This window comes from Carcharodon carcharias, chromosome 30 (assembly GCF_017639515.1).
Source record: "Carcharodon carcharias isolate sCarCar2 chromosome 30, sCarCar2.pri, whole genome shotgun sequence".
Taxonomy (NCBI): domain Eukaryota; kingdom Metazoa; phylum Chordata; class Chondrichthyes; order Lamniformes; family Lamnidae; genus Carcharodon; species Carcharodon carcharias.
In genome coordinates, this window is record NC_054496.1 from 11412311 (window position 1) to 11437045 (window position 24735).

At 44.1% G+C, this 24735-nt stretch overlaps 1 protein-coding gene across 3 annotated transcripts in view; it reads left to right on the forward strand.

The window, feature by feature from the left end:
• Positions 1 to 24735, forward strand: part of LOC121271279 (cdc42-interacting protein 4 homolog) — a 100667-nt gene that overhangs the window by 71372 nt on the left and 4560 nt on the right. For 2 of the 3 annotated variants that reach the window (XM_041177127.1, XM_041177128.1), the window contains 7 exons: positions 552 to 614; positions 1988 to 2092; positions 3067 to 3195; positions 4008 to 4154; positions 4906 to 5103; positions 22044 to 22153; positions 24366 to 24498. In XM_041177127.1, the coding sequence (XP_041033061.1) occupies positions 552 to 614; positions 1988 to 2092; positions 3067 to 3195; positions 4008 to 4154; positions 4906 to 5103; positions 22044 to 22153; positions 24366 to 24498 (885 nt within the window). Of the gene's footprint in view, positions 1 to 551; positions 615 to 1987; positions 2093 to 3066; positions 3196 to 4007; positions 4155 to 4905; positions 5104 to 13458; positions 13618 to 22043; positions 22154 to 24365; positions 24499 to 24735 lie in introns of all 3 variants that reach the window. The other variant, XM_041177129.1, reaches the window with a different exon arrangement.

Genomic DNA, 24735 nt, shown 5'->3' on the forward strand with positions numbered 1-24735 from the left:
CTCACCACCACTTTCTAAAGGGCAAATAGGGATGGGCAATAAATGCTGGCCCAGCCAGCAAAGCCCACAATCCCATGAATGACTAAAAAAATATACTCATTGGAGTTTAGAAGAATGGGAGATGATCTTAATGAAACATATCAGCTTCTGAGGGGGCTTGACAGGATAGATGCTGAAAGGATGTTTCCCCTCATGGGGGAATCTAGAACTAGGGGCACAATTTCAGAATAAGGGGTCTCCCATTTAAGATGGAGATGAGGAAGAATCTTTTCTCTCAAGGGGTTATTAGTCTTTGGAATTCTCTTCCACGGAGAGCAGTGGAGGCTGCGTCATTGAATATATTCAAGGCTGAGTTAGACAGATTTTTGATCTTCAAGGGAGTTGAAGGTAATTTGGAGCAGGGGGGAGAGTGGAATTAAGGTCACGATTGGATCAGCCATGACCTTATTGAATGGCAGAGCAGGCTCAAGGGGCCAAATGGCCTACTCCTCATACTTCTTATGTTTATACTTGGCAGCATTTTTATGTTAATGGAGTCCTTTTTATTTCAGTATCTTCTGGAAGGAAGAAAAGCTCAACAGAACCTGGAAGTTAGTTTTAAACAGCTGGATAATGTAAGTTTACCAAATAAACTTATTTCCTTTAGCCACCAGGTATATCTGCTCGCCATTAATGTAGACTACTCTTCACATGTATCTCTCCAATATGGAAGAGCAGGAAAATTATCCCTGGTGTTCTGGCCAATCTTTATTCCTCAGTCCAACATCACAAGAAAACAGGTTGTGTGGTCATTATCACTTTGCTGTTTGTGGGATCTTGTTGTGCGAAAATTGGCTGCCGCATTTCCAAACTTCCAATACTTCTGACTTCATTCACTCTAAAGTGCTTTGAGATGCCCGGTGGTCATGAGGAGCACAATATAAATGCAAGTCTTTATTTTCTTCCTTTTCCACTCCTGCCCCTCCTCCAAGTTGAAGGAATGACAAACAGAGAGGGGTCACCTTCTGAGAAACCAAATGAAATCACAACTTGACCGTGAAGTTATCTTGGATGTGGACCTGTGCCAATCTGCAGTGTTGCTCACTGGTCTTTCACTGACAATTGAGAAATACTGAAGCCACCTCCTTCAGTACTTACTCCTGCTCCCTGATGACTGAGTGACAAGTGCTCTGTTCAGATTGGAAATGGGAAAAAACAGACGAGCATTTCTGTAGCAACTTCTGCAACTTCAGGATGTCCCAAAGTACTTTGCACCCAGTGAAGCACTTTTGAAGTGTGGTCACTGTTGTAAAATAGGAAATCCAGCAACTAATCTGCTCACAGCAAGCTCCCACAAACAGCAATGGGATAGTTGCCAGGTAATCTGTTTTTGATGATGTTAGTTGACGCTAATGCATAGAATCTTTTACATCCACCTGAGAGGACCTTAGTTTAACTCCATCCAACAGACAGCATCTCCAACAGTGCAGCATTTCCTTAGTACTGCATTGGGAGTGTCAACCTAAATGTTAGGTTCAGTTTTTGGAGTAGGACTTCAAATAAGCTATTCAGAGCATGAACAGTCACATTTTATTCCTCTTCCTCCCTTATAGTGCCTTTCTCTTGATTTATACCAGCATATGATTCCATGGGTGCTGGGCCCACTCCACTATCTCAAGAGACTGCTCTTCATATGTGTATGCAGATTTTGAGTATTGACAAGCTATTGGAGTATGGGAGGATCATAGGCAAACCTTAGTCACCATGCACACACATACCAGCAGAGATCACTGGATAGCATTTAAGAGCAAGAGCGCCAGATGATTTTCCCTTATCCCCCCTGAGCTTACCTGCAGTGCTCCAATGACTGCCCTGGTTGAGAACGGCTGGTTCAGTACAGGGTAGGAATTTATTTAGCACTGGATTTACCACCCAAGGCATCGGGGGCCTCCTGAACCAGACAACAGGAATTGCAATCAGTTTAAATCTCATGTTCTGTTTACCACAGGCGAAGAAGAGGTTTGAGCGTGATTGCAAGGAAGCAGAGAAGGCAATGCAGAATGCAGAGAAGGTCAACAGTGACATCAACACTACTAAGGCTGACGTGGAAAAGGTAGACCTGAAGTTTGATCCAGACAAATCCCTGCAAGCATGTTTCCCTCTGGCCCTTTCAGATCTTAATCCCAATGTCTGCTGGCCAGGAGTCTACAGCACAAGCAGCTTTCCTTAATTTATCATTGAATTGACGCAGAGAAGTCAAAAAGGCTGGGAATGCTGAGCTGGCTCAGATAAAGACATGTCGATGAGGCAGAGTCATGCAATCTTTATTGGCCTCTCAAAATTTGGCAATGCTTTAACTACACTGGACATCGAGGTGTACAAGTTTTAATAGCATCTCATTTTTCGATTAGGCACTTTACAGCCTTCCACACTCAAAATATTAAGTTCAACAATCTTAGACCGTAAATTCAATCCCCCTATTTCTTTTCCCTTTTCTTTGTATGTTTCGGTTTACCTCTTTCAGACAGTAGCATACCTGCTCAAGACACATCTTTTCTTTCTTTTCTAGCCCCCCATCTCCATTCCCTTGGGCCCCATGAGACTAACTCTTCAACCCCACTTGTCTTCCACCCTATCACAGACCTTCCTTTTGCCCTTGCCCCACTCACCCCTTCCAAAAACCCTCTAACTTTTCTCAGTTCTAACGAAAGATCATGGACCTGAAACGTTAACTCTATTCCTTGTTCCACAGACGCTCTCAGGCCTGCTGAGTATTTCCAAGCTTTTCTCTTTTTAGTCTGGATTTCCAGCAATATTCTGCTTTTCAATTAAGTTCTAAAAGTCATTTGACAAGCACAAAAATTAATCCAATTTTTTTTTTGATGTGCACTTGTATTTTTTTTAATTCCTGGGCTATAGATATTGACCCCGGATTCAATAGTGAAAGAGCGATGTCAAGACTACTATTGACAGGGAGATGTAGTCAACATACTTGCCATTAGGAATCGTTAATGTCAGGGGAGTGAGGCAATGGGTCCTTCAGTATCCAAGCGTAAATTAAATTATGTTTATTGGTTTCCCCCCCAGGCAAAACAGCAGGCAAACCTGCGGAATCACATGGTGGAAGAAAGCAAGAATGAATACGCCTCCCAACTACAGAAATACAACAAGGACCAGAATCAGTTTTACTTTGCCGAAATGCCTCATGTTTTCAATGTGAGTTTTAAGGAATTGGAACTTTGGAGAGTAGAACCAGGGTGAGGTAAATTTAGTGATCAGTAAATTTGAAACCACTATTAGGGAGAACCAGTGCGAGAGATGTTTGAAATAAGCTGGGCAAAGCTTAAGTTAAAAAAAAAGTTAGAGCCATTTAAAATGCAGTCAGCTGCTACATTGTAAAATTTAGAGTATTGGAAGGGTGAACTTCAATGAACTAAATATCTTTGTCTATCTTATCTGTGAATAGCTGACTGCAAGATTAGATTTTAAGTTCATTCCCTCTCTTTTGCTACCTAGTATTGCCAACACTCCAGGATTACCCAAGAGTCTCTCTAGAGAAGTAAAGACTGACCCATAATCAGTACACAGACGTGAGAAACCCTAGGGGAAAAAATCATAAGGGCAACAAAATGTTTTTTTTAATTGTTTCAACAATATTGTTTACTCGTTATAAAAAATATTCAGCATGTGGGACAGACAGCCAAGGATCATCCAGTAGGTAATCTATTCACTTTCAAATTTTGACCTAGGGAGGTGTTGCTCCTTGAGGATGGTCATACTGGGTGACCAATGGTAAGAGTATGGGAGTGGGATGGCCGGAGGAAGAAACTCATTTGATGAAACCTCCAGGAATAGGTTCAACCAGAGTTGGCAAGCCAGGTTAAAACCTGATAATCAGTATTGGACAACATTGGTTTCACCCCATGGCATCAATAGGTGATGCTATGGGAATGGCAGGAAGCCATTATAATTTCCCCTCTACCTTCATACCTACTCTATCAACCAAGTACCTGCTCATGTTTTTACAGAAACTCCAGGAGATGGATGAAAAGCGGATACAGAAGCTGTGCGAGGCATACAAGATGTTTGCCGACACGGAGCGTCAAGTCATGCCAATCATTGGGAAGTGTCTGGACGGGATGACCAAAGCTGCAGAGTCTGTAAATGAGAGCGCGGTACGTAGAACTGCTGATCATTGGCACTGCTTGACCAACAGCCCTGTGTCAGCCACGGTTCAGTGGGTAACTCTGAGTCGGAGTGTGGTGAGTTCAAGCCCCACTCCAGAGACTTGAGCACAAAATCTAGGCTGACCCTCGCTGTGCAGTACTGAGGGACTGCTGCACTGTCAGAGGTACTGCCTTTCAGAGATCTTAAATCGAAGCTGTGCCTGCCTTCTCAGTTAGATGTAAAAGATTACATAGAATATAGAGCAGGGGACTTCTGCTAGATGTCCTGGCCAATATACCAACGTCATTAAAACAGGTTATCTGGTCATTATTCACGTTCTGTTTATGAGATTGTGCAAATTGGCAGCTGTGTTTCAACAGCAACTATACTTCATAAAGTTCTTCACTGGCCGAAAGGCATTTTGGGATGTTCTGAGGTCGTGAAAGATGCTATAGAAATGCAGGCCTTTCTTTGTTTACAAATCAACTCCATTTGCCCCAGAACTGGGAATGCTCCCTTTGCCTCTTAAAGCTATGAGCGACAAGGATTGATCCATACAAACCAGCCGTGTAGGATGAGTAGCATGCAGTCCCAGAGCAATTGTTTCATTTTGGTTCAAGATGCAAAGGAATAGTTTTCTCATATAAACACCTTTAATAGCATTGTTGCAAACTGTTCAATGCATGCATAGTGTAAATAGTTTAAAAACAAACTCGTTGAGACTTCATGTGTTTTTTTTTCTCTCTCGATTTTAACCAGGATTCTCGAGTACTGATTGAGGCCCATAAGTCAGGATTTGAGAGACCAGGGGAGTTAGAATTTGAAGACTACAGCCAGATGATTAATCGGACTTCATCAGAAAATAGCCTTGGTTCTGTTAAATCGGAGCCTAGGGCTGATCATAGGACCATTGGCAAAAGCAAGACCAAACGTTGGCCATTTGGGAAGAAGAACAAGGTATAGACACAAAGACATGTAGCTCCAACCAGGCTCACATGACTCAAATGTGATCGAGTGCCAACAATTCTAACATGAGGCATTGATTTGTGATTTTATTGGTTCCACCTCACATCCTACAGCTGTGTTTTATCTTTTACTGATGTGAGCTTTCTATTCCAGGGAACTATGCTTGTTTTTGTTCTCTTTTTGACCTCGCTCGAACTTACTTGTCACTGTAATTTGCTTCTAGATTACTGCCCGCATATTTACATCTACTTTAGTACAGTATTTTTGTTTCTTTTATTTTCTCCCAACTTCTCTCTTTCTTCCCAGCCCCTTGCCATGATCCAGGTGCTGACTCGTACTGGGACACACATCTGTGCGCAGAAGCTGCTCTTTGCTGCCTTGCGCACTGTGTGAACCCGAGGCTCGGTTCCAAGTCAGAAGACCCCATTTCAGAGGCTTGAGCACATAATATATGCTGGCACCCCCTGTGCAAGACTGAGAGAGCACTGGCCTCAGTTTAATCAGCCAAACATAAAAGACCCCGCGGCACTACTACGAAGAATAGAGAGTTCTCCTCTCGATTAACATCACCAGATATAGATTATCTGACAACCATCTCATTACTGCTTGTGAGAGCTCACTTGTGTTCAAATTGACTGCCATGTTTTCTATATTACAGCAGCGACTACACTTCATATGTACTTCCTTGGCTGGGCAGTGCTTTGGGACATCCTGAGGTCATAAAACGTGCTATATAAATGCAAGTCTTCCTTTAGATAATGAATGTTAGTGTGTTTAGGGCATCACTGCTGAACCTGATTCAATTTCCATCGGCTTCATGCACATCGGTTTTCCAGGCTGAGTTATGGAATAGGTGCCAGGCTCTGGCTGATTTATTTTTCCTCATTCTTCTTCCTCCTACTTCACTCCACAAGTTTGCTGAAGCCGATTGTTTCTGCCCTTATTGCTGGCTGCGATAAGGTAATTCATAACATTCAGGAATCAGTGCTGGACCTTTGCTGTCTGTGCATCTTCATCAAATGTGGCGTGGTGCATTTATCCACTGATCTCTCAGGGGAGCTGTACTGTTAACCATTCACTGACCCTGTGGTGATCGTCGAAGATACTGCAACTGTGCGCTCTTCTCCTCCTATAGTGCGATGTCATTGTACAAGGGTGGAAGTATTCGACTGACTGACAACAGATCTGACCAACATTGATATAAAAGCAGATCTAGGCTGCTCTAGTTGCTGCATTTAGTATTGTGAGTACTGGGAGCTGACTCCCCAATCCAGACTTAATGATGTCAGCCATGGTTCAGTTGCCAGCACATTCAGGCAGAAAGCTGTGGGTTCTGAGGGAGCGTTATACTGTCAGAGGTGCCATCCCCCGAATCTGCTCTTGGTTGGATGTGAAAGGCCCCCAAGACACTGTTCCAAGAGCAGGAGAGTTAGCCCCAGTGTCTCAACTAACATTCATCTCTCAACCAACATCACTAAAACAGATTATCTGTTTGTGGGAGCTTGCTGTGTGTAAATTGGCTGCCACATTTCCTACATTGCAACAGTGACTACACTTCAGAAAGCACTTCATTGACTGTAAAAACCACTTTTGGATGTCTGGTGGTCATGAAGGGCACTACCTAAGTGCAAGTCCTTTCGCTTAAATCAGTAGTAGTATAAAAGCCCCAGAAGGGAGCACATAGAGACAGACAGTTCGAAATATGGTTGAAAACGTTAATATTTCTATGTATCTGCTCAGGCAAAATGCTCACATTGTGGGCTTCGCTGCCAAGGCTGGTGTTTATTGCCTATCCCTTGTTGCCCTTCAGGTGATTGTCCGCCACCTTGAAACAACTGCAGTCTGTGTGGTGGAGATGCTCCCACAAGGACTTTCCGGATGACTCGGTGGATTAATATGTGGCAGGGGAACAACATTGAATCACAAGGACTAGGAACATCTCACATTTGATCCCTTCCATATACAGATTGGCCAGTCAGTCAAAATTGCCTCTCCATCTCCCATTCCAGTGAGAGTAAAATATGGTTTCTGCTCCTCTCCTGAGATGGTACCTGGTGACTTAACAGCAGCAACCACTTGCATTTATAGAGCACCTGTTTAATGTAGCAAGACATCCCAAGGAAGGATATCAAACAAACAGTTTTAACACTGAGCCACATGAGATATTAGGTCATAGCTTGGTTATGTAGGCCTCCTGGGAATCGTGTGCTCACCCAGCCAGGATGAAACAGGGCTGTAATGCCCACTTCTGCACCCTCTACCAGTCCAGTATCTTTCCAATACTAGGCAGACTGGAAGTTTGCTCAGATGGATGAGCTTCTGCAAAGCTAACAACTGAGCCCAAAGAACTGAACAACCCGTTTTTGCTTGTCTGCAGTGGTTTGCGTTACCTTCGGTACAGAGACATCTTGTACTTGGCTTGCAGCTCTTGAGGGAGGAAGCCAGCTATTGGTGGTCAGTATTTGTGTTGCTCTCTGAAGTTGCTCTGCACAGTCGAGTTTCTCTGTAAGGCATATTGGAGTTCTGCCACCACTTGAATTGCAGCTTTAAAATCTGCTGTCACAGGAGCTGAGGGCCGGCCAGCCTTGTCCTCCCTCTCCTTCATTTCTTACAATGCAGACGGTCGGCAACATGTCCAGGAAGTCCAGAGTCTGCCCGTACCGCCCCACAAGTGACCACTTCCCATCTGAGACTTTCATAACCCAGTATTCACCAGGCGATTGAGTTTGAAGAGCTCAAATCTTGAGCTCTTGCTGGATCCTGAGGAGTGACAGGGTCCAAGCCCATTTCCTACCGCACCCCCCCCAAACTTTCTCCTCCTTCCTTAACCTAGAGTTGTCCATAACCATTGTACTCTCCTCACTGCCCTGACCTGTAAAGCGCTTTGGGACATTCTGACGTCATCCTCATTTGGATATAAGTACAAATCAATCTTTTCTCGAATACCTTGCTGTAATTTTCCTTTTGGGACTTTAGACATTTTTTTTTTTGCAATGTGACCTTGATCCTGCAATAACTGTTCAATTTTTTCTTGCAGTGGGTTCTGGACCTCGATGCCAAATAATCTCTTGATTTTCTCTTTCTTCTTGCATTCACTCTCTGCCAACCCACATGCCCCACCCCAAAAATATAAAAGCCTCGTGAGCTGGTTGGCAGGCTGGCACTGGAGCATCAGGCACATGGCACGCATGCAGTCTAACCAGCTTTAATAAGCAGCAATGAACGCTGGCATGTAACAGTCTGACTGCAGACATGTAGGAAAGCATGAAATGTCTTAGTAGATGCAGCCGCTCTGAAAAGGAAGGGTGCAACGATTAGTGGCATTCTCCAGTCAGCTGCAAAGGAATGGGAAGTGTGGTTTGGGTTTTGGAACAGTCTTTCCCATTAACCTCAGAGGGTAATGCAACCTAGGTCCAATGGAATAAAGGCCTTTCGTTTGTATTTGTCTGACACAGCCATCAAAGACCAGAGGTAGAATGAGTTGAGGGATGGTAAACATTGTTGCGTGTTGAGCTTTAATTGTGAGAGATTGCTGCTTTAATCCCGACTGCATCCTGGTCATGGGGTGTGAATTGGTTGTCATACTCTCTCTGAGCAAACCAAGGGTTGGGATAGATCTGTCCGGCTTCTGATCCATTGCCCTCCAGAGTTCGACAGCCTGTGCACGCTCGCTTTTCAAATTCACTTAAGGAAGGATGGACATTTGGGTGAGATACCAATAACTTGATGGTGCTGCTGGAATGACATCTTAGCAAGAACCTATTCTTCCCATGGAGGAGGGAGAAAATGGGAGGAAATAGCCAAATGAAATAGTCACTGTCCCCTAAGTAACAAAATTAGCACTCGCCTCAAACTGGGCTCATGCAGAAGCTCTTGTGCAGACACTCTCAAAATAGGTGTTCAAGTAACATTTTTCCCAAGTTTATTTTCTCCCACTATGGGTTAAATACACAAGACACGAATCACCTCCAGTTGCACATTGTCACAGCATCTGGTGTAACAATGGAATGTAAACTCAGCTGTGTATGGAGAGGAATTCAAAATATGCCAGATGACGTCAAAGGCCCAAAATGAGTTGCCTTCACTTTTTTTTAAGCTCATGGTGGCCATGGGCAGTGCCAACCACCCCAACCTTTAACACTAATCGATGCTCTGCCCCCCTCAATTTACACTTTTTTATTCATTTATGGGGTGTAGGCACCGCTGGCTAGGCCAGCATTTATTGCCTATAGCCCTTGGCCAGAGGATATTTAAGAGTGAACCACATTGCTGTGGGTCTGGAGTCACATGTAGGCCAGACCGGGTAAGGATGGCAGATTTCCTTCCCTAAAGGACATTAGTGAAGCAGATGGGTTTTACCGAAAATCGGCAAAGGTTTCGTGGTCTTTTAATTCGAGATTTTTATTGAATTCAAATTTCACCATCTGCCATGGTGGGATTCGAACCCGGGTCCCCAGATCGTTACACTGGGGTCTCTGGAATACTAGTTGAGTGGCAATACCACCATGCCACCACATCCCCTGAAACATACAATGCAAAATCTATAATATTCCTCTCTTTCTCCCAGCTTTCATGGCTTCCCTGCATTTGCAATGACAAATGAGAGTGTGGATGAGTTTATAGTGTCAGCTGCAATTTAGAATGTCCCCTTCCCCCACCTCCCCATCCATCCTTCCCTTTTCCACCCACCCCTAGACCCATCGCAACCTGTACAATTAATCGTCATGGGATCTCCGAATGTGACAAAAGTCTTAACTTTCCACTTATGTCTGTCACTCTGCTCTTCACTTCAGTTGTTGGGTCACACCCTCCATTGCCTTGTTTGGGCCGAGCCTTCTGTCATGAATAAACCCGCACTTTTAAGCCAGTTGCCGGAAAACAATTATCCTCTATCTTCCATCAACCAAATCCCATAAGTTGGTTCTCTGCTGTTGGGCAGCTAAAGTTGAGTGGTCCTCAATGGTTTGATATGGTTTTTAATACACCATGCAGGTGAAAATGTTTCAGGCCCAATCCATAGTTGGCGTTGAATCTCAGTGAGAGCAACAAGTTGGATCATAGAAACCTGCAACGTGGAAGGACGTCATTTGGCCTGTCATGCTGTGCTGGCTCTTTGAAAAGAGGCGCTGTGCTTAGTCCCCTGATTTTTGTCCATAACCCTGTAAAACTTCTCGGGAACTTGTCCAATTTACTTTTAAAATTATTGATGGAATCAGCTTCTAGCACTGATTCAGGTAGAACATTCTAAATTCTGACAACTCTGAGTGAAAATATATCTCCACGTCTCCCCTCGAGAATTTTCGCCAATGATTTGGAAACCTCTGGATGTTGACCCAGTGGAGCAAAGCGGCTCATCACCTTTATTCTTCCTTGGTTGCCATCTTAACCTTCTCTGTTCCAATCCCAACCTCTCCTCATAACTGAAGTCTGTTATCCCTGGCTATTAGCTTTGCTTCTCTTGAGCCTGATGGGTAACGGGTGGGGGCAGGGGTGCGTTTGGGGAACCATTCCAAATTCCTGCTCCCAGTTCCCAGCCAATGGCTCATTTATGCCATTGTACCTGTGTTTTTAACCAGCAGGGGGACAGGGTTGAACCGAACCTGTTGACTCATTGCCTTGGGCACACAACAGTGAATGACTCATTGGAGCCAGAGACCAGAGACCTGCCATGACTGATACAGCTCTATCCCTGCATGAGCCAGCATCAGTGAGAGGAGGGCAGGAAATTAATTGTAGATTAAGGTTGGGGCTGGGGGAGGAGAATGTATTTTTGGATGTCAGAGGGATCGAGGACCTGCGAGTGCTCAGTGCTTCCTGTAATTGTTGCACCCTTCAATACGTTTGATTTGACACAGCTCGCCACAACGAGCTGCAGTACAGAACTGTAGGCTGTGAAACGCTCCCTTATCTACATCTCTTCACTTTATTTTTAAAACTATGACCAACTTCATTAATCATTTCGCATCCTGCTCTTTGAACCCTTTTTCCGGGGCAGAGAAGATTAGGCAGCCGATACGAGTGCATCGGACACGTATGGCACTGATGCATGCCTTGGTGATGCGATGCACCCACCACAGATTGATGCGAGTGGGAGGGGTAATGCCCACGTTCCCTATAATCTGAGCTCAGTTGGGCAGCGAGGGGTGAAGAAGATGGAGAAAGTCATGGAGCTTAATAAAATCATACTCGTAACATGAGCAGCAGAGGGCCAAGGAGATGGATGCGAGAGCATTGCCTGGTCCAAATATCCTGCCAAATGCCCAAGGATAGCCATGAAGAATGAACTTAGAACAGGAGTAGGCCACTCAGCCCCCTTGAACCTGTTCTACCATTTAATTGGGTCATGGTGGGTTTGAATGCACCCAGGCTGTACCAGAGCAGATGTCTCAGCAGTTGCCGGTACAGAAAGGTTTTTGCAGTTTGGGTTTTTGTTTCTCTTTTTTTTTTGGAAGTTTTATGCCTTTAAAAGCTGCTCAAGTAATCGATTCATACAAATTCAGAATTCACCTCGTGACTTCCTAACTTCCGTTTTAATCAACTGCAGTTTGGATCTGGCAACTTCTGGTGACCTATCCCCTTTAATAAGTGACTCGATAACTGCTGATCTCCAGTCCTGTACCTACTCCAATGTTGGGCTCTGAGGGCTTGGGGATGCGATGTAAACATAATGTCTCCATTGTTAGACAGGATGGGAAATAGGAATGAATTTGGTCTGAGAACTCCCCCCCCGCAAACCCTTAATCCTCATTTTGCAGCACTTAACTCTTGCATTTTTTTTTGCATGATATTGTGAATTTACCACCGTGTGACCCCCAACAAGCTCTTGAACAGTGTCCAGCCTGGTGATTGGGATTAAAGTGACATAGTATGTGGAATGGAAAACAAGGAAGGGATACTCCAGATTTTCTAACTAAAAGAAAAATTTGTCTTTGGGGCTGGGTTTTCAATGTGTAAACTGCATGCCCCACACACACACTGCACCCACTACCACCACCACCACCACCACCACCACCACCACCACCACCACCACCACCCCCCCCCCCCCAACCCACCAACTTCCTGGCTGTGCTGAGTTTCGGGGAGGTGGGAGTTCGCAATAGTCTTAACGTCACTGGGAAAATCAGCTGGGGTTCCCACTCCTACTAATTACCCATTGACTCCTCCTGGAAAGCGCTCGTGAGTGGGAGGGAACAGGATTCGGGTCATCAGTGATGGCCGTTATTGGCTAGTAACTTGTCCAAACTGAATACCTTGCCGCACATGTGGAGAACAATTACTTGGGCGTAAGGTAATGGAAGTTGTCTCCTGCCTAGCAAGAGTTGACACCTTTTCGAGATAAGGAGAGAAAACTAGGGGAAAAAATATAAAAGAGGTATTTCTGGTGAGAATGTCGGATATCTCTCAGACCCTGTAATCCAAAGCAACCCATGAACAAATTTGGTCTGCCTGTTCAGAGAACATTACTGTATTTTCTATTGCGTCACTGGTTTATCAGGTTGACTCCATTAGTCAAATACTCTGTATAAAACCAGCATTCTGAAGGAAAGGTGATATTGAAACTCAGAGCGGGGAAAGCTACACAGCACAGCCACTTCAAAGGAATGGTTGACTGTTCCACAGAGTGTGATGGACTTTGGCCAGAGCGCTGGGACAAAGCATCAAACTGGCTACCTCCCCAAGTCTCTCTGTACAAGCTGTTGGCTCAGCACCTCCTCCCATTGGACGCCTCAACAGCCTAGCCTTCACCGGGAGGGTGAGATAGCCTTGAGTATAGTTTGGCTCCAGCATTGTCACTATCCTCCTTGCCACATTGGAATAATCTTAACAGTTCTTGCTTCCCCTTAGCGGGTGGGCCAGCCTCTGCCTCTCGCTGGTCTACCGCTCACGGTTATTGGCTTGGCTGACGACTGGCAATTCATGCCTCACAAAGAGTCGCTGCGCAGATTTCCCCGATGAAGTGGATTTCAAGCATCTGACCCTTTGAGGTGACAATCCAGTCACCCAATCATCAACACATGCCAACGTGTGTCACAATCTGCTAGAGCTGTGAAGTTTGTGAAAACTTTGTCTCTCCTTGGGGTGAAAAGGGGAAGTAGGGTGGGGAGGTGGGTGGACCTGGAAGAGAGATCTCACCTCCTAGGAACCGTACTTGCACCCTAGCTAAAAGAGAACGTGTGGAAGAGACAGTATGGGGCAAACTCAAAGCATTGATCCTATTTTTGATTGATAAATAAATGGCTGAAAGGCTTTTCAAGGGCTACATTAGACATTGCTGTTTGTCCTCCCTTTCCTTCGTCCCTCTTTTGTTTTATGCTGTGAGTTGATATCTTCCCTTTCCGTTAACAGCTTCCACCCCCTCCCTTCTCACCTTTGTACACTTACCCTTCATCTATCGCTAATGGGCACCCATCCCCCAAGTTCACCAGGGATCCGCTGTCTTACTGTCTGAACGAGATAAAGACAGTGAAACCCAGGATCCCTTCTTTCCGAAGCTTACGGAGGGGGGTAAGTTGGTTTCCTTGCAAATACTCATGCACTGAAGGTGTTGCACTTGTTTGGGAAGCTGAAAACCTTTTGGCTCAACTCTTCACGCTGACTTCTTTGGGGCTAATAACTGCAGTAACTTATAAGATTTTCTTTCCGAGAAAAACGTATCGTCAGTTTATTTTGGTTGAGGGAAAGGGGGAAGAGTTCAAGAGGAGATGAAATATAGGAAAAGAAGATTATCACACTCTCAAATACAACAGATTGGCCAGCACCTCTCGAGTTGCTCGGGCCAGCATAGAAATGAATAGTGATGAGAGAAGATGGGAAAGTGTTTAAAGTACTGGTTACTTCAGCCCTGTCCTGGATCAGGACAGTAGCCTGCAACCGGTCATTGACCAGTTGCATAAATAGGCATAGAAAGATCCAGAATCCAGAACATTCTGTCTTCAAGCTGAAGGATGGAGAGGTAAAAGAATTGAAATAAGACTCTGCATCCACATCCTGAAAGAAGACCCCTTTGGTCTACTATTCCAGGGGAGACGATAACTATTGATTAGAAAATGCTGGCCTAATGGTTCTGGCACTGGGTTAGCCACACAGATTCAAATCCCAAGTTGTGATTTGTGGACTAGCAGAGTAAAAAGTTGCTGGATTGTTGTTGGGTTGTAGATGCTCCATTGTTGAATACACTCAAGGCTGTGATAGGCCAATTTCTCAGTGTCTCAAGGAACTAAGGGATATGGAAAGTGGAGTTATAGCCCATGATCAGCCATGATCGTATTGAATGGTGGACCAGGCTTGACAGGCCATATGGTCTACTCCTGCTCCTGCTTCTTACATTCTAGTTCATTAATGTCTCTTTTAGGAAAGAAGTTTAGATATTTAAACTAGTGTTGTTCTTGTTGGATGATGGAGTGATAAACGCACAGATTGCATGACCCATCGCCTGAAAGGACCATCATTGCAAATAAAGTTGCCCATAGATTTACATTTTTATATTATAAATAATGGCTGTTTATTCCTTAATGGTCAGTGTTTAGTGCATGGCCGAGTTTGGCACCAAGAAGTTCTCTTGATGCCTGGTCTCTTGAAGGAAACTCTGATCTAGGCCAAGATGCTAACAGGGACCTTATGGCTGATTTCAGTACCCCTGAGTTAAGGAGAAAACACTAACAGACAATCTCCATAGATGAAGGGTATACTGAAGAGGAACTGTACGCAAGCACATGTCCAAGTACTCTCTGTAGAAGAGGGGAAAGTGCAGGAAGAGGAATGACAGGGTTGTAATCAAACCCTCTGGTAGGTGACTGCAATGAACCAGCCAGGCTTTTCCCCCACAGTTTATAATGACGTAAAGTCATCCCCAAGTTGTGGAATAAATAACTTGTTGAATGTATTCAGAAATTATTTGCCAGGTAGTTATGCCACTACTATATGTTGGGTCAATAGAGAGACTGTGGTGACTCAGTAAAGAGTTACCTCACGGGCTTTCCATCTTGGAGAGGCAAACAAACGACACTGATTACATCAGAGTAGACCAATGTGTTCGTAGAATCCCCAGACATTTATAACTGGAGAACCTTTAACATGAGGAAAATGCTTGAAAAGCCACAGCAACACTAACTGGTTGAATGATGATGTTGAGTGAGTTTATTCTACCACACTTCAGTAGCTAACAGGCCTGTCTTGTTTTTACTAACAGGAATTCCTCTTGTCCCTTTTTTTAAAAAAGGCCTCTGGTTTTCTGTTTCTCAATATGATTGCCTAAGTATCCCCATTATTTTTTGACACCCTTAACGATGTCCTCTAATCCAATGCCCGAGAAAAGTACTTTGATGGATCCAAATGCGACACATCAATAGCTTTATCTGATCTCCTCCTCCTCCTCCTCAATGTTTTTGTCTTGCTGAGGGGGTAATGTTCAAAAATAGACACATTTTCCTCGTAATGCAGCCCTCCAAGAATCAGCCTCTGATGTATCATCATTCATTGGCCTTCCCGCTGAATCTCATGACTTTACACTTAACAAGCCTGTCTAAGTCCCTTTAACATATTGGTCATTGACCATTACAGCCACTTTTGGTTTTATACTGCTTCGACCATCTCTGTCCATATTGATCCTTTCCTAGTTCAACCACTTTAGCCAACATTAAAACACAGCTTCGACTACACTTCACAAGTACTTCATTGGCTGTCAAGCACCTTGGGGCAAGTTGAGGTAGTGGTAGGCGCTATATAAATGCAAATCTTTCTATCTTCCCTCCCTCCTACGTTTCTATGGTGATGAAAAGAAATTCCATCATGGTTCTTAATTTTAAAAAAAGAATATCTAAAATTAATAAATCCTTTCCAGAGCTCCTTCCTAGAATAATCCTTTTTTGGAGTTCTGAGTAGATCAGGAGGGAATTTCATATGATAGAAGGGGAAGTGATTAGGCATGTTGGAATTCTGTGTATTCTCTGAGTTGTTGCCCATCCCTAATTTCCCATGAACTGAGTGGCTCGCTCAGTCATTCCAGAGGGCAGCTAAGAGTCAACCACATTGCTGGGGGTCTGGAGTCACATGTAGGCCAGAACAGGTAAGGATGGCAGATTTCCTTCCCTAAAGGACATTAGTGAGCCAGATGGGTTTTTGCATTAATCGATGATGGTTGTCATGGTCACCATCTCTGGCTTCAATTCCAGATTTATTAACTGAATTCAAATTCCACCAGCTGCCGTAGTGGGATTTGAACCCACGTCCTCCAAGCTTTAGCCTGGGCCTCTGGATGACAAGTCCAGTGACATCACCACTACACCACCATCTCCTTCTGTCTGCAATTAGCAGGCTGTGTTGGCAGGCACTAGGACCAGGAGGAAGATGTTGATGCTATTCTAGTCTTTCCAACAGTTTCCTGCCAGATGGTATATCTAGGGTTACAAGTGATTGGATAGCAGTCCAAGAAGAAGAAAAGATAAAATTTCCGGGCAACTCTGAGGCAAAACAAGTTAACAATGATATAATGGGGGAGGGGCTTGCTGCCAATTGCCAGTTTCAAATTACCCTATGAGTTGAAACCCCAAAATACTTGGCTTTATAATCTGAGGCACAAGCAAGGAAGTTATGCTGAACCTTTATAAATCACCAGTTAGGCCACAGCTGGAGCATTGTGTCTGATTCTGGGCACCACATTTCAGGAAGGATGACAAGGCCTTGGACAGAGTGCAGAGAGCATTTGCGAAGATGATACCAGGAATTCAGGACTTCAGTTGCATTTGCAGGGGGACTGGTGTCAGGGGCATGAGAGGAGCTGAGCAGAGCAGATCAGAGAAGGTTCAAGTTAGATTTAATAAAGGTGTTCATGCTCATGATAGGTTTTGAGAGAGTAAATAAGGAGAAACTGTTTCCAGTAGCAGAAGCTCAATAACAAGAGGACATAAGATTTAATGTCATTGGCAAAGGCACCAGATGATTTTTTTGTTTTACATTAAGTTATGATTTGGAATGCGCTGCCCGAAAGGGTGGTGGAAACAAATTTAATAGTTATTTTCAAAAGGACTTAAGCTGATGGAATGGGCTGACGTGGCAGATGAAGTTCAATGCAGAGGAATGTGAAGTGATTCATTTTGGTCAGAAGACCATGGAGAGACAATATAAAGTAAAGGGCACAGTTCTAAGGAGGGTGCAATAGTGGCATACAGTACAAGAACAAGGAGGTTATGTTGAAATAAAAACAGAAAATGCTGGAAAAACTCAGCGGCTCTGGTAGCATCTGTGGAGAGAGAAACGGAGTTAACGTTTCAAATTCTTATGACTCCAGAGCTAAAGAGAAGTAGAAATGTGATGGATATTATACTGTTTAAGATTGGGTGGAGTAGGTGGAGCAGAATAGGTCAGCGTTAGGTGGGAGCTCAGGAGCGATGGACATCAGACAAAGGGAATGTTAATGGTAGTGGTAAGGACTAAAGAAAGTGCTGATAGTGGCTTAAAGGTTAGATAGCAGAATGTGATAATAGCAGAACAAGGGTCAGCATTCTGTGAAAGAACAACATGGAACAACTAACAGATAGCCCTGTGGAGTTGGGATTGGGGGGGAGGCATTGGGAGAAGGAGAATTTTTTAAAAAAAGGATTAAAGATAATTTTTAAATTATTTTTAAAAATGAATAAATGAATAAAAAATAAAATAATTTTTTTTTTTAAATTTGGATTAAAATGGGGGCAAAGATGGAGGAGAGAGTTCATGGTCTGAAGTTGTTGAACTCAATATTCAGTCCAGAAGGCTGTAAAGTGCTTGGTCGGAAGATGAGGTGCTGTTCCTCCAGTTTGCATTGAGCTTCACTGGAGCAATGCAGCAGGCCAAAGACGGACATGTGGGTATGAGAGCAGGGTGGAGTGTTGAAATGGCAAGCTACAGGAAGGTCTGCATCATGCTTGTGGACTGAGCGAAGGTGTTCCACAAAGTGGTCACCTAGTTTACATTTAGTCTCCCAGTGTAGAGGAGACTGCATTGGGAGCAGCAAATACAGTAGACCAAATTGAAGGAGGTGCAAGTGGATGAAAAGTGAGGCGTGTTTGGGGCCTTAGACAGTAAGGAGGGAGGAGGTAGAGCGGCGGGTATTGCACCTTCTACAGTTGCATGGGAAGGGGATGAGGAGTTGAGGTGACAGAAGAGTGGACCGGGGTATCACAGAGGGAATAGTCCTTATGGAATGCTGACAGGGGTGGGGGTGAGGGGAAGATGTGTTTGGTGGTGGCATCATGCTGGAAATGGCGGAGGATGAATGCGGAGACTGGTGGATGAAAAGTGAGTAAAAGGGGGACCTATTCTTGGAGGGAGGAGAAAGCATGAGGGCAGAAGTGCGGGAGGTGGGTTGGACACGGTTGAGGGCCCTGTCAACCACAGTAGGTGGGAAACCTTGGTTAAGAAAAAGGAAGGCATGTCAGAAGCACCGTTTTGGAAGGTAGCATCATTGGAACAGATGCGGCAGAGGAACTGAGAGAGTGGGATGGAGTCCTTACAGGAAGCGGGGTGTGAGGAGCTGTAGTCGAGGTAACTGTGGGAGTCAGTGGGCTTGTAATGAATATTGGTGGACAGTCTATCACCAGAAATGGAGACAGAAGTCTGGGAAGGGAATGTCCGAGATGGACCATGTGAAGGTGAGACAGGGGTGGAAGTTGGAAGGAAGATAATGTTTAATTTGCATAAGACACTGGTTCAGCCTCAGCTGGAGTATTGCATCCAGTTTTGGCACCGCACTTTAGGAACGATGTTAAAGCATTGGAGAGGGAACAGAAAGATTCACATGGATGGTTCCAGGGATGAGGGACTTCAGTTAAGAAGATAGATTGGAGAAGTTAGGACTGTTTTCCTTAGAGAAAAGAAGCCTGAGAGGAGATTTGATAGAAGTATTGAAAATCATGAGGGTTCTGGACAGAATAGATAAGGAGAAACTGTTCCTGCTTGCGAAAGGATCGAGAATGAGAGGGCACAGATTTAAAGCAGTTGGTTAAAAAGGAAGCAAAACTAACAGGAGAAAAAACATTTTCACACAAGTGGTTACGGTTTGGAATGCACTGCCTGAGAGTGTGGTGGAGGCAGGTTCAATTGAAGCATTCAAAAGAGAATTAGACTGTTATCTGAAAAGGAAGAATGTGCAGGATAATGGAGGCAAGGTGGGAGAATGGCACTAAGGGAATTGCTCATTTCGAGAGCTGGTGCAGACACAATGGGCTGAATGGCCTCCTTCTGCGCTGTAACAATTCTGTGATAAGAAATCTGATGAATGTTTGAAGGGAAAAAGAATGCCGAGCTATTGGGAAAGATCAGAGGGTGTGGGACTAAAGTGGATAATCTTCCAAAGATGTGGCACAGGTACAATGGGCTGAATGGCCCCGTTTTGTGCTGTATCATTGAATGACTGTATGCAGTGTTGTGTTGAGGCTGTGCGAGGTCTCCGTTTCCATTTAGTCTCTGGTGCGGCAAAGCAATGAGTGTCAGCTGGGCAGTTGACAATCTGAGCAGGGAAGGCTGGTCTTGGCAATGGTGTCCCTGGGAATCTTCATAACATGCTCGCACTCATTACCCATTCCCTTTGAGTGGCTATTGTGACTTAGTAAAATACTGATGCATGATTGGCACAGACACTGCTGCCCACTGGCAAAGATTGAAGACCTGTAGGTGAAAATGTACACACGAAGAAGATTTTATTTTGGAAAGGCTATTGTTCTGCACCATTCTTTGATTTATGTGAATTGACCTATTCTCTGATTGAAAGACTTGTAAATGTGCACATTGATGTGACTTCTGAAATCCAGTCAGAAACACAAACTTTTTGCTACTCTTGAGGCCGTTTTATTCTGGTTTCTTATCTTGACCTGTTCAAGGTATTTTATGTGTATTTACCCATCTAACACGCCCAGACCAGGAATGACGATTGCTGCTGTATAAAGTACAAAGATAAAAGTAAGTTCTGCAACTCCAGAGACTTAGTCTGACCTGAACATCAGCCTTAAAATGGCACCCCCTACTGCTCAAAAATGAGATTTCCATTCCCTAAAGGGAAAAGCCAAGGAACGATCAACATCAAGTTAACCTTTTACCTGAGCTTCTGACCTCATGTTTTCTCCTTCACAAAGACTTACTTGCTTCCACTGCTGCAGAGTTGCCTGACTCAGCCCTGCCCTCAGCTCCTCCTGATACTGAAACCTTCAAAGATGACTTTGCCATCTACAGTGTTGTCCAAGAAGATTTCGACACTTGCCAAACTTGTGGCGATCTGGTCACCGTATTCACCACATAATACAAAATATGTGCAAAGGGTGGATCTTGTAACAATCTCCCAGAGACGATCTGGAATTGAGGGACAGGACTCAGTCCACTGTCCCTCTGTGGTAGAATATAGTTTGAGCAGCAGCAGCTTAATCGCTATATCCAGTTGCAGCTAAAATATTACAACGTGCTTTCACTTCCTTCAATGGGGGCTTCTTTACTGCATACCTCAATGGAACGAGGCTCCATGTTTTCCTACTTTTTCTACTTTTGACTGGCCATGGATTGTGCCAGGCAGGATCTGGAACAGGGTCTCCAGTCAAATAAGCTGCCGCAGGCTTCGAATGTCCATCTGATTAAAATCTCTCACTTGGTGAGCAGTGTCAGTTCGCCCTATGTGGCAAGTGGTGAAGGTATTGGACAACACTGACCTACAGCCTCTAATATTCCATTGCTGTCATCCTCCATGGACTCCACCTTGTCCAAAACTGCCACCTTTTATACAGGCTTGCGCTCATGTCACCCCAGTCCTCCCTCATTGGTTTCCCATCCCCCAAATTTCATTTAAAATTATTGTCCTCATTTTCAGATCCTTCTGCTAGACCCTTACTCTATCTCCGAATCTTTCTCCAGCCTGTAGCTCCTGTGAACTCTTTGTTCCTCTGGTTCAAAGCCCTTGCACCCATAATATTGCCTTCAGCTGCCTGGCTCTTGTTCAGTTAATTAAGTCTTCTGAAGGGGAGACTGTTCTCGGAATCTAACGCAGGTTGGGGTGACTTACCGCTTTGAAAATACATCGGCACGCTAAGGATAGCATTGTAACTAAAAAGGTTAACCCAGTCATACAATATCACTTACCCATGATGATTTCCAGGAAGAAAAACGGCCACGGTAACTATGAGACTTCAAAACTGAAGTTAATCTGAGCAAAAGAAAAAATAGTGTTCACATTGAGAGGCATGGCAGAATTCAGCCAGTTAAAGGAGATCTAACCTTTATGAGTCTCTGGTTTGGCCTCAGCCAGAGTAGTGTGTCCAATTCTAGGCACTGCATTTTTGGAAGGATGTGAAGGTTTTAGAGAGGGTGCAGGAACAATTTGAGAATGTTTTCAGGGATGAGGGGCTTTAGGCACCTGGGTAGATTGGAGAAGATGGTGGTGTTCTCCTTAGAGAAGACAAAGTCGAGAGGAAATTTGATTATGGTGTTTCAGAATCCTGAAGGGTTGTCCACAGTAGATAGAGAGAGAAACTTCTCATTGGCAGAAGGGTCAAGAATCAGATGACACTGATTTAAGATGATTTGCAAATGAATCAAAGGCGACATTCAGAAAATCCTCTTTACGCAGCAAGCGGTTAGGATCTGGAATACGCTGCCTGAGTGTGTGGTGGAAGCAGATTCAATCTTAGCTTTCAAAAGGCAACTGAGTGAGCATCTGAAGAGAGAGAATTTACAGGGCTATGGGGAAAGTTCAGAGAAGTGGGGCCAACTGAGTTGCTCCTGTACAGAACAGACATACTCGATCGGATTAATGGCCTCCTCCTATGTTGTAGCCATTCTATGATTCTATCAATTACCCTTCCCCACATGCCCATCATGTTACCTTTTGGGTGTGGGAGGCACTTCTGGTCTTGCTGCTGTAATCTTTAATTATCTATGTAACCTTGCCTCTCACTAACCAGGTTTGTTCCTTGCAGCTCATTGTGTCTGAGGACTTCAGTCACCTACCACCTGAGCAGCGTCGAAAGAAGCTTCAGCAGAAAATCGACGATCTGAATAAGGAGCTGCAGAAACAACTGGACCAAAGGTAAATTAAACACTGTATTGGGGCAGTGCAGAGGGGCAATCGGACCACATTTTATTTGCTTCGTGAACTACAGTAATTCGCTGTAATTCTTATCGTTCATTCAGCTGGACGGCTTTGTGATCAGATTAGGATACTTCAGTAGCCTGTGGTACCCAATCCGACAATAGGGTTGAGGCAATGTTGGATTTACTTGTCTGATGTGAAGATGGATGGAAAATGTAGGGGGGGGGGGGGGCGTGTCTGCGGGGCAGGAGAAAATGGATGATGGATGTATACAATGGACTGGATACGGTTGACCCATGTGGAATGTGTGAGGGCAGCAAAGGGCAGACGGAGGTGGAAGTCCATGACGGTCAACCTTCTGGGAAGGAGATGACACCAATGAGTGAACCAAGTCTAGCCTGCTCTCCCCCTTGTGCATTAAATAACCAGGTGTTTTATGCTTTCTTAGTCAACCTTTTGTCTTGATGTTGACTGTGTTGCTGCATCATATTGGCATCTTATTTCCTGATAAATAGCCCAGGGATGCAGAGACCAATTGGAATTCGCTCTAACTGCTCCCCCTAGCTGAAATCGGCACAGATTAGCCTTTGAACCCGGGGCAGTCTTGTATGCTTCAGTTCCACATTGAGGGGTGAATATACTCACTGAACTGTCAGGGACCCTATGGACAAATCTAACCTGAAAGAAAATGGCAGTACAGGTGGCAATTGCCAACACTACAAACGTGGGAAGTTATCACTTTATCTTCAGCTCATAATATTACTGCAAGTTATTGCAACTAAGCACTTAAACAATGGTGATTACTGACTGCTTTTATTTGCTGTCTTGCATTGAGGTGGGTGAGTGAAGATCCGGTGTGTGTTTGTGAATAACCCATTTATTTTCATCCTGCTGTGGTGACTTTTTAATTTTTAAGAGATAGGAAATAAAACCAAACTCCAACCAATCATGTCCAATAGTGATTCTCTGCTCCTTACATTTCAAGAAAAACAAGCTGATTATTTCTGTTGTCCAACCTCTAGTAAATTATGTCCACAAAATGAAATTTTATTGCTGGTCTGTTTGTTGTAGTCAGACTTTTTAACCGTTGGCAGACTTTATGACCTTTGTTTATTTATTTTTACATTAAACTAACTTTTGTTTTATGATGGAATCGCTACTGGACTAACAAAGCACAGGATTGTTGCTATGGTAATGGTGTAGACCAGTCGTGTGTCAAACTGAGCCTTCTGGACCTTGCAAGCCCCAGCAAACATGTAACAAAACTGAGCTCCTCTGTCCTACTTTTGCTTTTTTGTTATTTTGCCCCCTTTATGTTATTTGGTCTTCAGATTTGTTTCAGACTGTGTTGCACTTTCGACTCGCTGGGTGGATCAGAGCGCTAGGATCTGTCAGTATCAGCAATGCAAGAATTAATGGGGACCTGGATTTAACCTTTTAAACGTGATCCTTAAGATCCCATAATTGGAACCTGCTAGACCCACAGAGTTAAACCATCTGGACACTCCAATTGTAGGCTGCTGCTTGGCGCTAAATTAATGATGAGTTATGAAGCAATGGTATCATCCACATGAGCATTAGCACCCATCTCTCTTTAAAAAATTTTTTTTTTTCTCACACTTGAAATGTTCTTTTCTTCTTTGTACCCCAACTAAATTGGAAATATTGACCCGACTGCACTCCCTCCACATCCAACACAGTTCCAAAGCAGAGTCATGTTGGACTCTAAATGTTATCTGTTTCTCTCTCTCCACAGATGCTGTCAAACCTGCTGAGTTTTTCCAGCATTTTCTGTTTTTATTTCAGTGCAGGATACAGGCAGACTGACCACCCCTTCCCATCTCCATTACAGAGTTAATAGGTCACGGCTGTGGGGATGGCCCTGGATTGTGGAATGAGATGAAAATTAGCCAGGGTTTCTGCTCTTGTTAGCCTCATGCCTCTGCATAACCGGCAAGAGCAGGGGCATATCTGACATTGCTGCCCACCATGGGCAGTGAGACTGCTTAATGTCCACCGTTTAGGCACATATGTGAAGACTGGCATATTGGGTGAGGTGGTAGAGGACAGCTGGCACCAATGGAACTGAACCCCAGCTTGATTCAACACCATTGGGACGGGAGCGGGGAAGAATTTGATTATATTTTGTATATATAAGATAGGACTGGAAATGAGGTGTTGATGTCCTGCCCTTGGTTTGCTCCCACAGTGAAGCTTTAGATAAAATGAAAGATGTTTATCAACGGAATCCGCAGATGGGTGATCCAAACAGCCTTGAGCCCGGAATAACAGAGACTAACCAGCAGATTGACAGACTACGTCAAGAGGTTCAGAAGTATGAGGTAAGATAATGAAGTAGTTTACTGCTTGTGAGGAGGAGTATTATAATCTTAGATCAGCAACAATGAAGAAATATTAACAGGAGCAATTAATATTTGGCTAGTGTGTGATGGTATTAATGGTTAAGAGTTGGGATTTAGATATAGGATGGAAGACTAATGCTCAAAGTAGCCCTGAGAGATTTGGTCCATTATGCACCAGCAAAGTACAGCTTTCTGACTAATCTGATGGTTTCCTGT